General features: G+C 55.0%; 1 protein-coding gene across 2 annotated transcripts in view; it reads left to right on the top strand.

The window, feature by feature from the left end:
- Positions 1–327: 327 nt before the first annotated feature.
- CRHR2 (corticotropin releasing hormone receptor 2) overlaps positions 328–17,091 on the top strand; it is a gene marked incomplete at both ends in the record, with an annotated part of 44,958 nt that continues 28,194 nt past the window's right edge. The window contains 2 exons of one of the 2 annotated variants that reach the window (XM_081244228.1): positions 328–414; positions 9,882–9,972. In XM_081244228.1, the coding sequence (XP_081100354.1) occupies positions 328–414; positions 9,882–9,972 (178 nt within the window). Of the gene's footprint in view, positions 415–9,878; positions 9,973–17,091 lie in introns of both variants that reach the window. The other variant, XM_081244227.1, reaches the window with a different exon arrangement.

Below are 17,091 nucleotides of genomic sequence, written 5' to 3'. Positions count from 1 at the left end.
GGCAGCTACAGCCCTGGCAAAGGTGGCAGGCTGGTGAAAGGCATTAACCCCTTCCCTGCAGACTGGAAGCAGAGTCTGTTCTCTCCGGCTGCCTGGGCAGAAGCTGCCACCCAGCACCGCTATAAATAACCTGGAGGGGGCGGGCCGTGGGGCGGTGTCACTGCGGAGCGTGGAGGGGGGAGAATACCCCCCCTTCCCGTGCCCAGGGCCATACCTTGGCCGCCTGGCGCGTTGGGGAGGGAGGGGCCCGCACAGCTCTAGCCTGGGGCGGGGGAGGGCGGGACCGCTGTGCTCTGAGGTGCGATCGGGTCCGCAGCCGCTGAGGGCATGGGGGGTCCCGCGGGGCCCCCGCGCCTTCTCCACGCCCCGCACCCGCTGCTCTGCCTGCTCTGCCTCCTGCCGCCTCTGCTCAGAGTAAGTGCGGGGAGTGGTGGCGGGCGGGGAGGCGTGGGACGGGGAGGCGCGGGGCGGGGGGATCCGTTCGCAGGGTCGGGGCGCCGGGAGCTGGAGCTACGTGCTCTCCTGACTGCGAGGCGGTAGGGGGTCTCACTGCTCAGTTACTGGGCTCGGTTTCACTTAGCCCTGTTAGGAGTTGGATGGAGGAGGTCTTAGGGCATGGTAGCCGGGATGGGGTTGGGGATCCCTGTGTCCGGTGATGGGATGGAGATGTCCTGCCTGGATGAGGGGGCAAGTGGAGGGGAGATGAAACTCTTCACACCAGCTAGGATGGGACCTGGAAGCCTTTGTGGAGGAGCAGAACATTCTGGGGGACGCCCTAGTGTCTAGGACATGCCCTTCCTCGGGTCCAGAAATTTCCTGTCCCCTGTCCGCTCTGTCACCTCCCCCATAGATCCCGCTGCGTCTCCCCTGCAGGAGCCTCAAGTCCCTTCCTCACCCCATCCCAGTTCTGGCCCTTCCCCACAAGGGACCGCCAGAAAGCTGTCCCCCATCTCCTACAGCCCGGTCCCCACACTTGTCTCAGTGCCTGAAACCAGGCAGCCCTCAGTATCAAATGAGCAATGGGGCAGAGGGGGCACTTGGGGGAACCAGCCTTGCCAGGGGTTTCTCAAAGCTGTGGGTGTGCCCACTGGCCAGAGTCAGGGTCTGCAAGTAGGAGCCGAGGGTGATGGGATGGAGAGGGGCTGTACAGGAAGAGCTGAAGAAGTGGGGGTGAGGCTAGGAGGGGGTGATTTCCAGAAACAGATGTCAGAGGAATCTACCTCTTACCCTCTCCCCATTTTACAGGTAGGGAAACTGAGGCTCGGAGAGGAAGGGTGACCTGTCCTAGGCCACACTTCTCATGAAGAGCCATGACACTAAAAGGTTTCAGAGGCCATGCAGTGCAAGGGACAGAGCCAGGCTGGAGGTCAGGAGGCCTGGCCCCATCCCCGTATGTATACAGAGGACTCCTTCATTCAACACTCATTCAACAGATGGGTAGTGAGCATCCACTGTCTGTGGCAAAGTGGCTTTGCAGACAGACCTGATCAAATCCCTGCTTTGCTGCTTAGTGTGTGACCTTGGACAGGCTACTCAAATTTCCCCAGCCTCAGTTTCCTCCTGGGTAAAATGAGGATGATTTTGGTGCTTACTGAATAGGGTTGTCACGAGGAATAGTTGAGATAGTACGGGTAAAGCTCTGAGCACCATGCCTGGCACAGAGTAAGCAGAGATGAAGGCACTAGGGGTCCTGCCCTCCCAGGGGATCTGGTCAGGTGGACGAGAGGGCACCATGCTGAGGTGTGGTCAGTGCCCCGATGGGCAGATGGCCCCTAGACCTGCCAGGTCCTTTTAACGACATTGCAGGGATGGGTGGAGGCTGTGGAGTGGGTTCACTACCACCCGCTCCTGCCCACCTCCCACTCCCGATGTCCTGGGCTCTGAGCTCTTTCTGCCCCCTGGCACTTGTTCCGGGGATAGTTGCCTTCAAGACAGTTGGTGTTAGGGCCAGGGTGGCCCCTCAGCCGTCCCCCTCTGGGGGCCATGATGCCAACCGCCCAAGCTGGTGGGATGGAGAGGGTTTCGGGTTGCTGCCCCAGAGCCCGGCCAGGTTGAGGGGTCTTTGGGAGGGTACCCTGGGTCCCGGGGACATCAGAACTGGCGACCTCAGAGGCAACAGTCTGCTCTCCCCTTAGAGTCAGCCCAGGCCCTGCCCCTAGCTCCCCATATGGCCCAAGACTAGAGGCTAGTTACTCACCCAAAGTTACTCAGCACGTAACCAGCTAGAGAGGACCGTGGTCTCTCTAGCCCCAAAGTGCAGGCTTCCTTGCTTTGGGTCTTCGTGGTAATGGGATTTATTTCTGGGTCCTCGTCCAACTATTCTGAGATTTCTGCTCTCTATGAAAAGAGAGTAAGTGACGTGGAGCGGGTGGTGGGGAAGGAAGGTGATCCAGGAGGGTCTGGCCTCCCGCCCTCTCATTTATTCAATAATACTTGATTCAGCCAGTATTTAAGGTAGATCATGCATGGTAAAGACATAAGGGTGAAAACACCAGCCCATGGCCCCTGCCCTATGAAGTTGATAGCCTAAAGAAGCCGCTGGCCGAAGAAAACAACGGCTAAGAATTAAGTGTGTATTTACAAACTCTGGTCATGGGAACTGAGAACAAGTGTGTGCAGGTATAAGAGCCTCTGCCAGGATTGGGAGGAAGTCTGGCGGGAGGTGGGCAGGATGGCAGGGACGGAGATGGGCTGGTCCTAGAGGGAGGCTGAGGGAAGAGCAAGCTGGGAGGAAGGCTCTAGAGTCCCAACCCTGAGAAGAGATGGTGTGAGGCTCCAGGGGGCATGGTGGGTCCTGGTGGGATCTGATTTCTATCCCAAGGGCACAGGGAGTTCAGGGCTAGCTAAGCTGGGGAGGGGCCTGATCTAAAATGCAGTTGTGAAAATTCCAGCTGGTGGCTGAGTCGGGAGGACACACTGGGTCAGCCCGCACTGCAAGAGCCTGCAGGAGCCAAGCCTTGACCCTGGTGCTACCAGTTGCCCTCCGAGGCCTTTGAGAAGCTACGTTGGGAAGCAGTGCTGAAATCATGCAGGCTTCTTGGGCACCGGGTGCCATGCTAAGCCCTTTACTAAAACACTGGGAAGGTTGGGACAGTTATTTACAGACGGAAATGCAGGCTGAGTAAGGCTGAGAAATATGGCTGCTGGATTCCAAACCCCTTGATTCTAACCTTGCCTCCCCCTCTGTGAAGACCCCAAGAAGGCTTGTCTGGGTCCAACCCCTCGGACCTTTGAGCAACAAGATGCTCCCCCCAGGGCCTTAGAACAGCACTTCTGTGGTCTCTTGCCCCAGGTTCTTGCTTCTGGTGGGGCTGTCTGTCCTGAGAAGGCTCAACAAAGACGGAAGGCCCAAATTCCAGAAGCCTGGACACCCCCCTAACCTACACAGCTCTCCCCAAAACCAAGGCCAGGGCCCTGCACACACACCCGGGGTCTGTAGAGGGTTGAGGGCAGGGGACTCAAGGGCCATTTACCAGAAGCTAATTCATCTAATAACTCTTCCCCCAAATTCAACTACTCTCTGAGAGTTTTCTAACCTAATCAGCTAATTTAGTCTCTCTGTTTTTGCCATTTTGTTGCTGTTTTAGTATTTTTTTAAAAAAACCAGTTTGTCTGTCTGCCTATTTAATTTCGTATTCCTAGTAAGTCTCAGATTTGCAGCACTTTATGAATTATGGGACTATTCTGTATTCCTTTAGCTATCATTTTCTACTTTATCTAATTTTAATCATTTTTAGGATTCCTCAGTCAGTCATAAGTCACTTTACTCAAAATTCTAATTTTTTTTTTTTCTTTGCGGTACGCGGGCCTCTCACTGATGTGGCCTCTACCATTGTAGAGCACAGGCTCCGGACGCACAGGCCCCGTGGCCATGGCTCACGGGCCCAGCCGCTCCGTGGCACGTGGGATCTTCCCAGACCGGGGCACAAACCCATGTCCCCTGCATCGGCAGGCGGACTCTCAACCACTGCGCCACCAGGGAAGCCCCAAAATTCTAATTTTTTAAGATATCATTTCAAATCTGCCAGAGGGAGGGATATATTATCCAATAAGCTTTTTTTTTTTTATTCTGTTTAGTATCTACACAGGACTTACCACATGCTTGGTACTGTTCTGAGCTCTGACACACATTACCTGTTTTCAGCTTCACAACCACCCTAAGGCATAAGACCATCAATATCCCCATTTGACAGATGAAGAAGCTAAGGCAAGGTCATGTGCCCAAGGTCACTCATCTGGTAGTAGCAGGGCCAGGATTCAAACCAGGCAGCCTGACTCCATATTCCCTTCCCTTCACGAAAGTGTAAGACACTCAGATGCCAAAACAAATCAGAAAGAGGTGACTTTTAGGCAAACTGGATATTAGATGAGTTGATCATTAAGGAGATTTTAGGCCTAGTGACCTGTTGTAGGACCTCTCGCAGGCCAGCTCCTGCCTTCCCTCCCGCCTTGCTCCCTCAGACATCTGTATGCAGGACCCAGGGCTTGGCCGAGGTCAGAGAAGAGGGACAGAGGCTAGAGGGAGCCACAGGCTTTCCGAGATGAGAGAGAACGCATGCCGAGGAAAGACCTGGAAGTTTCTCCAGGCAAGTTGGTGGCTGGATTCAGACTAGATGGGATAGTGGGACATCTTAGAAAGAGGGAACTGCTGGAACAGTCAGGATAGGGAGAGCCCTATGGAAAGCTGCTGCGGGCTCTTGGGGCCCTCACTCAAGGTCCCGGCAGCTAATAAGTTAGAACTGAGCAGCTAAAAGGTCTCCCCTTCCAGTAAGCCTGCTCGGATACTCCAGAAAACAATTACCTACTTCCTTCATCTGACTGCCAGTCCCTCACCCTCTGCCTCAGCCCACTGCAGCTCCAGTACTGTCTGGTCTGTGTCTGCTCAGGGCGCAGACTCTGCCTCCTCACGCCCCATCCCTCCTCCTTTCCTCCCTCTCTTCTGCCCCTCCTTCCCTCCTCCCCATACCCCGTCTTCAGTGTCCCCATCTCTTCCTCCTTCCCCCGGGTAGGGCCTGAGTTTCTCCTTCCTCTGTTCCTCACTCAGGCTCAGTGAGACCAGTGAATGAAAGAAAACACTGGGGAGGAACCCACACACACACACACTCCAGAGGAGTCCTCTCTGACCTTGGGCAGAGAGGGAGAAGGCAGGGAGGGAGCTCACCCCATTCCTGTCCAGTACTGGCAGCCTGGCTGCAGGACCTGTGGTCCCAACTCTCCCAGGCTTAGACCAGCAGCTAAATTTAGAGGAAGCTTTGTCGCCAAGCCAGGAGGGAGCACAAGGCTGGGCCAGACCCCCGGCTCCAGGGAGGTGGCACCTTTGAGGCCCGCCTGGCGCCTGGGCCCCAGGTTCTGCCTGGACAGGGCCCAAGGTGGAGGAAGAACAGCTGGCTCTCTTGTCTTGGCTCCCCCTGCCAGGGCCTCTCCCTTGCCCTGTATAAGGGAGGGCTTCCAACTCCAGGCACACAGAGGCTGGACCCGGGATGTCCTCAAAGGGAGAATTCAGAAAGAAGGCTACCTGACAAGCAGGAAAAGCCCAGAACTGAGTTCCCAGAATTGGGGGTAGGGGTGCAGCTCTCCCTGGCCGAGGGGGCCATGGTCTCATCCAAACAAACATTTATTGAGAACCTGCTACATGCCAGGCTCTGGACTGGGAACTGGGGACCCAGATGTGAAGCAGACAGATATGGGCCCTGAGCTCCAGCAGCCTGTAGCCTCATGGGGCGGGGCTGAGGCGGGGTGAGGGGGGGCAGCTCTCTGCCCCTGTGACAGCCAAGAGCTGATCAATACAGAAGTCCAAGGTGTCCCCCACAAAAGAGAGACAATGGGGTCTTCAGGTGGCTCAGAGTCAGTTCTAGAAGCCAGACTTCTTGTCTCCCTTGAGCAAGGCCCTGCCAGACTGGCTGGGTCTCCCTCCCCTCCTCCCATGACCTAGCTCTCTGCCCCCAGGCCCCCACTCCACTGGTGAGATCTGCTTCTGACTCACCCTTTTTTGGAGCTGGGGTCCTCCCAGCATCTGCGGACCACAGACTTTCACCCCCTCACACGGGACCAGCTCTTCAGTGTGTATCTGACCAACTTGGGACCTACCAGACTGTCTGAACAGTCCTGCCTTAGCCCCTTACCCGCTATGTGGCCTTGGGAGGTGACGTCGCTTCTCTGGGCCTCAGTTTCCTGACCTGTAAAATGGGGTCATTCACAGCCACCTCAGAGGCTGTTGTGAGGATTAAATGGGCTGCCCTGAAGCATTTAGAGCTGTGTCTAGCACATAGTAAATGCTGACTTCACATCCAAGAAGCCTCTTTCCCACCCTCTGTCCTCTTAATAGCATCCCCAAACCAGAGGCTTGCTGCTTCCTGAGCAGGCCCTGTGCTTCCCTGCCTCTGAGCCTTTGCTCGCTCAGCTCTTGCCCCAGAATTTCTTTCTGCTCTTCTTACCCTTCATCCTACCTTGGACCAAGTCCTTCCATCCTCCTGGACTCAGCTTCCATGCTCAGTTTTCTCACTCAGCATCCACTGAGCACTGCTGAGCAGTGAGCCCAGTGAGGGAGGTGCAGGTGCGTCTTCAGGGGCCACTGTACACGGGAGGGCTGGTGAGGGCTGAGAGGGGGAGCCATGCTGGCTGCATGGGGTTTCTAAGAGGCTTTTCTAGAGGAGAAGGGCTTGAACTGGGCTGTGGGACTCCCCCAAATGAGGTCTGAACCCCCCATTACTGAGCTCCCTAACTGTACTCCTCCTAAAGTCCTTGACAAGAGCCACCATGTAACACGTGTCTTCTATGTAGCAGCTCTTGACAGTCAGTAATTTGTTTAATGCACACCAGAGCCCCATGGGGTTTGTATTATCCCCATTTTAAAGGAGGAGGCCAAGGCTCAAAAAAGTTAAGTAACTTGGCCAAGGCCACAGAGCTGAGAAGCAACATCCCCAGAGCCCTGAACACGGGCATGTCTGCAGTCTGCTGCCTCTGAGAGCTCATCACCCGGGCCTTGGGGATAATTATTCACGGCTGTGTCTCTGCTTTCCCTGGCCCACTGTGGGCTTTCTGAGGGCACCGGTCTCTCCTTCCTCCTCCCTGCCCGCCCCTCCCCCACCCACCCACCACCGTTAGCAGCAGCGGCTCTGTCCAAAATGGGCACCTCCAGGGTATGTTGCAGGTTTGAACTGAGTCAAATACACCCAACCAGCCCCCTTGAAGAGAATGAACATCTTTGGCTTTGCCAGCTTATTCAACCAGTGGAGAAGGAGTTGGAGATGGAGCCCAGACTTGGGAATTATTTCACAACCACTTCTGATCTGCTCGCCCATTTTGCCCAGGCTTGAACAGCACACATCAATACTGAGCACGGCAGCCAGTGCCCCCTGCTTTGCTCAGCAAGAAGATTTAGCCACAGCCTCAGATGGCAGCGACTGATACAAGGACAGCCCCACTCAGTGCCTGAGTCCTGGCACAGGATGCCTGGCCGCCCCTGTCCATGAGCTCAGAGCCAAGTGTTCAGACCCTCCCAAAGTTGAACATGAGATGCCTGAGTGATGGGGCCACAGTGTGGCCACTGGGGGCTTTGAGAGAAGGAGCTTGCATCTAAGATGCAGAATCTGGTTGGTCAGAGTCCACCATCAACACCACATGCCTCTGCATTGAGCATTGCCTCTACTATGACTTCCAGAGGCTGGTGGCTCACTAGGAACTCAGCCCTCCCCCCTGCCCCCAGAGAGAGCGTACTAGCTGCTTCTCAAATGAAGAGAAGGGGGATGGGAACAGGGGATGGGTTAGTCTTAGGGCCCACACTCTCCCCTGACCCAGCTGAGGGTGGGACATCAGAACACTCCCAGGACCCAGAGTGTCCCCTCCCCAGCCCACCTCACCCGTGGCAGGTGGCTCTCTGGACAGCTAGGCCTTCATTATGCCCAAGAAGCTGATGCTGGGGAGCTCCTGGCAGCCCTGGGATATGTGAACAGCAAGACCATGGCCCCCAGTGTCTGTCCTGCAGGTCAAGCGGCCAGAGCTCCTGGCTGATGGCTCAGGAAGCCCCTCACAGCAGCCAGACGCGCACACACTACACGCACTGTACACATACTACTCTCACACACAACCACACACCCCACACAGACATATACACACCCCGCACACATACGCCTTGCACACACACAGCTCTGCTTCCCAGCGCTTCCTCCTGCCTCCAGCCCTGTGGAGACAGTTGGCAGAACCCAGGTGCAGTGAGTGCCTGTAAGTGGTGGCTGTGCCGTCCTCGGCTCTCCCACCTGACCGAACGGGGTCATTAATTAGGGGCTCCAGGTCGGCGTGGTGACGCTGAGCATGCAGCCTCCAGCCCCAGCACAGGAAATGGACTGAGCCCGACGTGGGGAACGTGATGTTTGAGGGCTGTTGGGCTCTGGTCCTGGGGACATCCTGGGGCAAACATTGACCCAGCTGCCAGGGTGGAAATATCTGACAGGCAGGAGAAAGGGGAGGGGCTGCCCACTAGTGGGGCAGTGCCTTCCAGAATCCCAGGATCAGGAATATCGGTGTTGGGGGGACGTGCAAAAGTCGTCTGGCGGGCTTCCCTGTTGGCGCAGTGGTTAAGACTCTGCGCTCCCAATGCAGGAGGCGGGGGTTCGATCCCTGGTCAGGGAACTAGATCCCACATGCGTGCTGCCACTAAATAAGCCTGCCTGTCGCAACTAAGACCTGGTGCAACCAAATAAATTAAAAAAGAAAAAAAAGTCATCTTGCATACACATGTGCAAGTGCACGTGCGCGCATGCACTGGCCACAAGGTAAGAGAAGTGGTGGTCTTGGAAAGAATGGGAGACAAGGGTTAGAATTTTAGAGGGCATTGCTTTTGTTCAGTTTCGCACCATGCACTTCCCAGCCTCTCTGCCTTTGAACGTGTTTTGCTTTCTACCTAGGATGCCTTTCCTGGCCCCACCCTTGTCAGCTGGGCAAACTCCTACTCAACCTTCAAAGCCCACATCAGCATGACCCCCTCTGTGATGCTACCTTATTCCTTCTCAGCAAATTGTAGACACTGTAACAAGTTGATTACCCATCCATCTTTCCCTCCAGAAGATGGTCCCCTGAAGGGCAGAGATAACCACATCCACTTTGTCCCTCTACATCCAGCACTCCCTCATGATTTTTTCAGGAGATGGGATCCTAGATGGTTTCTGTCTTTTGGATGGAATTGCCGTTGTTGCAACAATCACATTGTTTTCCTGGCAAGTGCTCACATTGGCACAGTGGTTCCTTCCTTTTCCCCTACTCACCCATCTGGTTGCCTCCAAAGTGCCACCTCTTCCAGGAAGCCTCCCCTGTCTTCCCAAGTCCAAGTTAGGAGTCCCATGTGTTAACATTTGTAACTGCCTGTTTACCTGTATGACAGGGAAACAAAGTCAAATCATCTACTGTTCTCCCCTCTTTTCTGCACCTTCCAAGTCTAGGGGATCCCTACCTGGCCTGGGACTACCCTGAGGACACCGTGTCCCCCAGCCAGGGCCTGACACACAGTAGACACAGTACAAATGTTTGCTGGGGAAACGAAGGGCTGGCGGACACCCCCACCCCAGCTTTGCTGACAGAAGGACACAGGGCACATCCCATCTGGAAGAAGAGACCTTTGGGGGCCAAGGGATGGACAGAGCATTAGTCTTCCCTTGGGAGCCAAGATGCACTAGACCACTTCTAAGGCCTTTTCAGGGTTCCAGGTCTGGCCAGGCTGCTGTTCTGCCGTGTGGCCTTGGGCATTTCCCTCCTCTGTTTTCTCCTCTGTACAGTAGAGGGGTAAGGGATGAGTGACAGAATGAGGCGGGGTGGGGTGGGGGACAGGCAGACATGTGCTGTCACTGTCTAGCCAGGGCCTGACCCTCATTTCTCCTGTCCTCTAGGCGGCCGGGCCCAGCCAGGCACCCAGAGACCAGCCCGTGTGGATGCTACTGGAACAGTACTGCCACGCAATCATGACCCTCACCAACCTCTCAGGTATGCCAGGCCCCTGCCACCACCGGCGGCAGACCCCGGAAGCTGGGGGTGGGCCCGGGGCCTGCGGGAGAAGCGGGCTCTCCCGGGCCAGCCCCAGCTCAGCAGGTGGTGAAAGGTGACTGGCTTCCAGGCCCGGGCCGTGTGTCTGTCCTTGGGCAGCCCCTTCCCCACTGGGGCTCAGGTCCTTCACCGATGATGAAGAACTTGGCCGGGAGTCATCCTCCAGCTCCCGGCTCCCTGCGTCTACACCCAAGGAAGCTGGCTGGCCTGGCATTCAGGTGCCCGAGGAGGGGGCACCTCGCTGCTCTCAAACTCCGGCAAGACCGGCAGAAGGTGTAAAACACGTTCTCCCGTTCCCGTGGCTACAGGTGTTACCTCCTGGTAAGAACCTGTGAAGTAGCAGCTGGGACCCTGAGTTCTGACCCCTTAGAGTTTCCTGGAGGCTGATTCAGAGTCAGGGTTAGCCACTGCAGAGCTAACTCAGAAGAGCCCCGGGCCTCAACGGGCTCTGGAAAGATGTCCCCAAGGCCCCGCACAGTGTCCTGGCCTTCTCAGGGCTGCATCCACAGAAGCAGCAAGGAAGGAGGAGGGCTGTGGGTGCCCTTGGGATCTGGAGCTACTGCCAGAACACAAGGAGACAAGGGTGCTGGTCAGAACTGGGACCCAGCACCAAACGCAGCCCGAGTCACGCATAAAGAGGAAAACCTTGTTGTCTGCCCTCCTTAACAGTGGAGTGGCCGAGAGCTCAGGTGTTAGGGTTAGACAGACACAAGTCTGGATCCTAGCTCTTCCACCTAACAACTTTGTGACCCTGGATGGGTCAGCCAACCCATCTGTATTAATTTGCTTGAGCTGCTGTAAAATACCACAGACTGGGTAGCTTAAACAACAGAAATTTATTTTCTCATGATTCTGGACCTTAGAAGTCCCAGACCAAGGTGTCAACAGAGTTGGTTCCTTCTGAGGCTTCTCTCCTTGGCTGGTAGATGGCCGTCTTCTCCCTGTGTCTTCACATGGGCTTCCCTCTGCATACGTCTGTGTCCTATTCTCCTTTTTTTACAAGGACCCTCGTCACATTGGATTAGGGCCCACCCTAATGACCTCATTTTAAAGCAATGACCTCTTTAAAGAACCTATCTCCAAATACAGTCAAATTCTGATGTATTAAGGATTGGGGCTTCAACATATGGATTTGGGGGACACTATTCAGCCTGTAACATCTGAGCCTCAGTTTCCTCATCTGTTAAAAATTGGTCAAAGTCGACCTCAGAGGCTTACTGTGAAGGTTGAAAGAGAGACCATGGCTACACCAGCGCGTCAAGCAGCCATCGGGCAAAAAATGGAGGCCCCCCATTTCAGGAGAGCTCCCACCCTCCCCTCGCCAGAGCTCTTTACTCTCAGAGGCAACACCTGTTTATAGCAAATCCACCACCTTCTCCCTGCCCTCCCTCTTTGCTCAGTGTGTGGCATGGACCCTCACCTTCCCTGTGACTCCTGGCAGGTGATACGCATCCTCCCCACCTCTGAGCCTAGTGGAGAGAGTCCCAGCCTCTCCAAACACGAGCTCTGCCCTGCTTGACTTGAATATCATCCATCTGTTTATAAGTGGAATACATATTACATATATTTAATTTGGAAAAAATATATATATATATATTTTTTGCGGTACACAGGCTTCTCACTGTTGTGGCCTCTCCCGTTGCGGAGCACAGGCTCCGGACGCGCAGGCTCAGCGGCCATGGCTCACGGGCCCAGCCGCTCCGCGGCATGTGGGATCCTCCCGGACTGGGGCACGAACCCGTGTCCCCTGCATCGGCAGGCGGACTCTCAACCACTGCACCACCAGGGGAGCCCTTCTTTGGATTTTAAAAATATTTTTCCCAGGGCTTCCCTGGTGGCGCAGTGGTTGAGAGTCCGCCTGCCGATGCAGGGGACACGGGTTCGTGCCCCAGTCCGGGAGGATCCCACATGCCGCGGAGCGGCTGGGCCCGTGAGCCATGGCCGCTGAGCCTGCGCGTCCGGAGCCTGTGCTCCGCAACGGGAGAGGCCACAACAGTGAGAAGCCTGTGTACCGCAAAAAAAAAAAAAAAAAAACAAAGAAGACGATAAGTACTCATTATCCCACAACCCAGGAATTTTTTATAATGTTTACATCCACCAGAAGTTTATCAAACCATAGAGCCTCATGTTTTTTTCTTTTTTCCACAAAACTGGAATGATCCTGTGTCTACAGTTTTGTAACCTGCTTTTTCCTGTTGTAATTCAGAGTGAACATTTCCCTGTGTCATTAATTATTCATCCACCACATTGCTGTGGTGCTGCCTAGCAGCCACCGTGGGGATGCATCATCCTTCATTAACCATGCCCCTGCGGTGGGACATGCAGGCTGTTAGGATGCCCTCGGACTTCAGGAATAGTTTCTCAGGTCCCCACGTGGTAGGGATCTCCTTTTAGGTGTCCACTGATTGAGAAAATGCATATTGACTAACAAAGTTCAGAAACAAGTAGAAGCAAACAACCTATTGTTTAGACATATATTCATTCGATAAAACTGAAAAAACTAAGAGCAAAGGAATGATAAACACAACATTCAAAAGAATGTTCCCTCTGAGGGAGGGGTATATAGATAAATTTGTAAGTGATTGGTAATGATCTAGTTTTGGATTGGGCAACAGATTCCTTATATGTGCTACTACGTACAAACTTCCAAAAAAGAAAAGACTAAAATAGAATAAAGTTGGGCCATATATGGGCTAATGATGACAAGAGGTCATGATTCAAAGACTCTGATCAATTAAAATGCATGCCCCTGAGGTCCAAATAAAGGAAAAACGCATAATCACAAGAGACTTAAGGCAGGCTTTAAGTGGATTATTTCTGTTTTGTTCATCGCAGAGGAATCTAATAGAGCATATACTGTAAGTTGTAAGGCATATTATTTTTTCAGTCCACAGGCAATATAAGGATCCAGATGGAATCAAGGATTCCTTGAAATAACCCCCTAATCCAATACACACACACACACACACACACCCCAGGGCTGGTCAAATGGGAAGAGAACCTTGGTCTGGGAGACAGGGCTGCTGCCAGGGCATTTGTTCTTTCAGTGGTGACTCACTGAGCACAGGCCTGGAGCATTCTGATGGGTGCTGGGGACTGCTTAGTGAACATGACCAGCCCTGCCCTCTGGGAGTCACAGTAGAAAAACCAACAACCTTGCTGTGACATCGACCAGCACCCAGCAGACGGAGGCACGGAGAAGGGCCACCCACCCAGACAAGACAAAGGAGGTGAGGGCTAAGCTGAACATTAGAAGGGTGAATGGGAGTCGGCTAGGCTAACTGGAGCACAGCGGTAAGGGCATTCCTGGCAGAGGGAACGGCACACGCGAAGGTACAGAGGTAGGGAAGGTCCCCAGGGAATGGCGAGTTGTTCCAAAGTGCGTCTCAAGTTGAGAAGGGCAAGAGGATGGGGAATAGATAATCATGAAGAATGTTATTTGCAGCTAAAGAGCTGGGCTCTGTCCCGAGGGCAATGGGGAGCCGCTCTTGTGAGAAGTCACACGATCTTAGAGAAATCACTTCCTCCCCCAGTGAGGGAGACAAGGAGCCCAATCTGCTGTGGAGATGAGGATGGCCTGGGAGCCGGTGGAGAGGAAGTTCCTTTTCCTCCTCTGGGCCTCCCTTTGGCCATCTGTAAACGACAGTGTAGGGTTGGACGGTTGCCAGGGGCCTGAAGCCTGATCCCAAGGCTCAACCTGAAGACACCAGGCCATCTCCCCTGTGCCAACGTGGAGTGGGGTAGGATGGGGAAGGAGTATCTGGCCTGGCCGGGGGCACTGTCCCCAGTGCTGCAGGGCAAGAGAGGGGCACCTTCTGGCCTCTCCCAAGCCTCCGTGTCCTCAGCAGTCCCACTGTAACTGCAGTGAACCCCACAACCCGTCCCAGCCCTTCATACTCCCTGTCTCTTCAGCCTGACACAGCACAGCCCCATCAGACATGCAAAGGCAGACTCTGTCCTGTCAAATCCTCTTTTCCAGCTGATGTTTGATGGGTGGTGGGATGAGTGAGAGAACGTGTGTGTGCTGTGCAGACACGCGACTGTGCGAGACAACGTGTGTTTTTCCACTGTGCTGTGCACGCCTATCCGGTGTTAGGCTGTGCACTGGAGGACCATCCACTGCCATTGCAGCTGACACCAGAGGTGCGCCAGAGGCACCTGACCCACCCCCACTCTGCTCATGACACCCAGGTATCTTCCCCAGCACCTGTCACACTTCCCTGAACTTATGTGCAACCTGTCCCACCAGACTGGGGGCACACAGACTGTCCCAAATACAGCTGCCCCAATGCCTGGCCTGGGAGCTCACCTCCATCCCAGGGACCTCCCACCCACCTCTGCTTCCTTGGCTAGCAAAACGTGCCAGACTTTATTAATTGTAGTTGACTTTAATCTAAGTGAGGAAAGTTTTCGCTCTTTACAATATCTTCCTCGTTTACCTATTTGCAGACACTAAACTGAGCTGTAAAATCAATTTGTTCCAGAGCCGCTCCTTTTTTCATTTTCCTCTCTCGCATCTAGAATAACAGACAGTCATACCTATGATAATAAACTCCATGACGAAATGGCCCTGCATCCTGGAAACCAGGGGACCTCAGGTCTGTGGGCCTGTGCTCAGGCCTTGACTGTCCCGTCAAGATGCAGAATGAACTTTGCCTCTGCCCCTGAAATGGTCACTTCCCAGAGGAACCTATATCACATGTGCTGTCCCAGTTAAGAGCAGTCCAGGTCACCCAGGCCAACCTTCCATTCTTTTTTTTTTTTTTTTTGCGGTACGCAGGCCTCTCACTGTTGTGGCCTCTCCCGTTGTGGAGCACAGGCTCCGGACGCACAGGCTCAGCGGAGTGGCCATGGCTCACGGGCCCAGCCACTCCGCGGCACGTGGGGTCCTCCCGGACCGGGGCACGAACCCGTGTCCCCTGCATCGGCAGGCGGACTCTCAACCACTGCGCCACCAGGGAAGCCCCAACCTTCCATTCTTCGTGTGAGACGATTAAATCCTTGGCCTATGGTCACGGGGCACTCACCACCCCATGAGATAGCTGCTTTTCCTGTGCTGTGGCTCTGGTGATGAACAGGCTAATAACTTAGCTTGATCTCTCCTTTTCCCCCTGGGCTGGGATCAGTGTGTGGAGAGCCCTCCTTTGTGCATGAATGAGACTAATTCCCAGTGAAGAAATGGGCTGATCCTGCCAGCCACACTGTAGCCTATGTGTGACCCTGTGGGGCAGGGCTCAGTCTGGGACCAGGGCCGAATCTCAGCCTGGGACTGGCAACAGGACTCTGCCTAGGGTTGAAGTTGGGACTCAACTGATCCTCACCTGCTCCTGGCACTGGTTATTAGGGACACTAAGGGACCTCTGCCTCTGCAGCTGCCCGAGCTGAGCCAAGGGCTCTGTCCATTCAAAAGGCAGAAGACAGACCCGGCTGGCTGGTCTGCACCTTGTGCCTGCCAATCAGCTGGCCCTGGAGAGATTACTGTGCTCAGCCCTGGTCTCAGTGCTCCCTGACCCTGCCTGGGCAGTGACAGCTGCATTCATATGGAGGCTGTTGAGGTTGGAGCCCACAAAGGCAGCCCAGCCTGCCTCTTCTCCTCTCCCTGCTCAGGGCATAATGCTGCCTCAGGGTGCTCTCAGCCTTCTCTGGCAGCTTTGTTCCCAGTGGAGGATGGCAAGAAGGGATAGGTCTAGCTCCCCTGGGGCTTCCAGCCCAGCTGGGACTGGGTCCCAGCTCTCCCTGCCCTCTGAAGATAGAAACACATACACTCACACACACGTTCACACACATGTACATCTTCCTTTGTACATCTGCCTTTGCATCTCATAACTCAGAACCAGACATTGTCAGGGCTGGGAGGGGCCTCTAAGTACATTTCACTGATGGAGAAACTGCCCCAGAAGAGAGGGTGAGAATTGGGGTAAAATGCGTAGAGAGTAGAGACAGAGGCAGAGAGAGTAGAGACTGAGTTGGGGTGAACAACACCCCAGGCCCTGTCTCTTGAGCCCAGATCCCCCCACTCAGCAGGCATGAGCAGTGGGCCTGGCCTAGGCACTCACAGTGGAACCACAGGGAATTATGGAGCAGGCAGTCCTGAGGGGCCTAGGCAAATTCCAAATAAAGGTTTTTAGCTCCTCCACACTTGCTATGGGGTCTGATCTCTCCTACACACACACACACACACACACACACACACACACACACACACACACACACACACACACACACACACACACACACACACACACACACACACACACACACTCACTGGTGTGGAACCAGTTTCAGGCAGCCCTGCCCAAACCAAGAGGAAGAGAGGGTCTCACTTCTCACTTTATTCCCTCTGAAACCCAGGGCAGTAAGACCCGGGTGTTTGAAATCCTCCAGATAATTTCAGCCAGATTCTCCCCTGGACTTTTCCATGTCATTAAATGACAACACCAACCCCGCCCCTAGTCACCCAAGCGGGAGCCCTGGCATTACCCCTGCCTCCTGGCTCCTGTTGGAAGCCACCCACCTACTCCTCTCTCCAGTTCCTCCTCACCAGGGCTGGCACTCCCCGAAGTCCCTCTCTATTCCGGCCCCCACGGCTTGGTCCGGGTCTGCACCCATTCAGGCCATTTGATCTCACTAGACTCTTCAGTGGCTCCCTTGCTTCCCTCGAAGCCCCTCCAATCCACTTCCTTCCCAGAGGCTAAGGGGACTTTTCTAGAGCGCACACATCTGCACGTGGACTCGCCACTCCCCCTGTCGCCCCCTCCAGTGTCCTCGCTCAAGGAGGAGAAAGTCAGGCGGCGAGCCACCCGATTCTGGCTCCTCGGGCGGGCGGGCGGCCGCGCTTTGCTGCGCCATGCAACCCCTGGGCCTCGATCCTCGGACGGGTCATCCTGCCCACCAGGCCCACACTCTCCATTCCCGCCACCCTCCCCCGGACCTTGCCGGGGCCTGAGAAGGCGGACCCAGGGCAGGGCTGGTGGGCCGGGGGCGGGAGCCTGGGCCAGGGCGAGAGGAGCCGCCTGGCCCCGCCCCCTGGTGCCGCCATTGGCCGCGACCTAGCGGGTG

Source organism: Mesoplodon bidens (genome assembly GCF_964165515.1).
Source record: "Mesoplodon bidens genome assembly, chromosome: 9".
Taxonomy (NCBI): domain Eukaryota; kingdom Metazoa; phylum Chordata; class Mammalia; order Artiodactyla; family Ziphiidae; genus Mesoplodon; species Mesoplodon bidens.
This window is presented reverse-complemented; position numbering and strand designations above follow the sequence as displayed.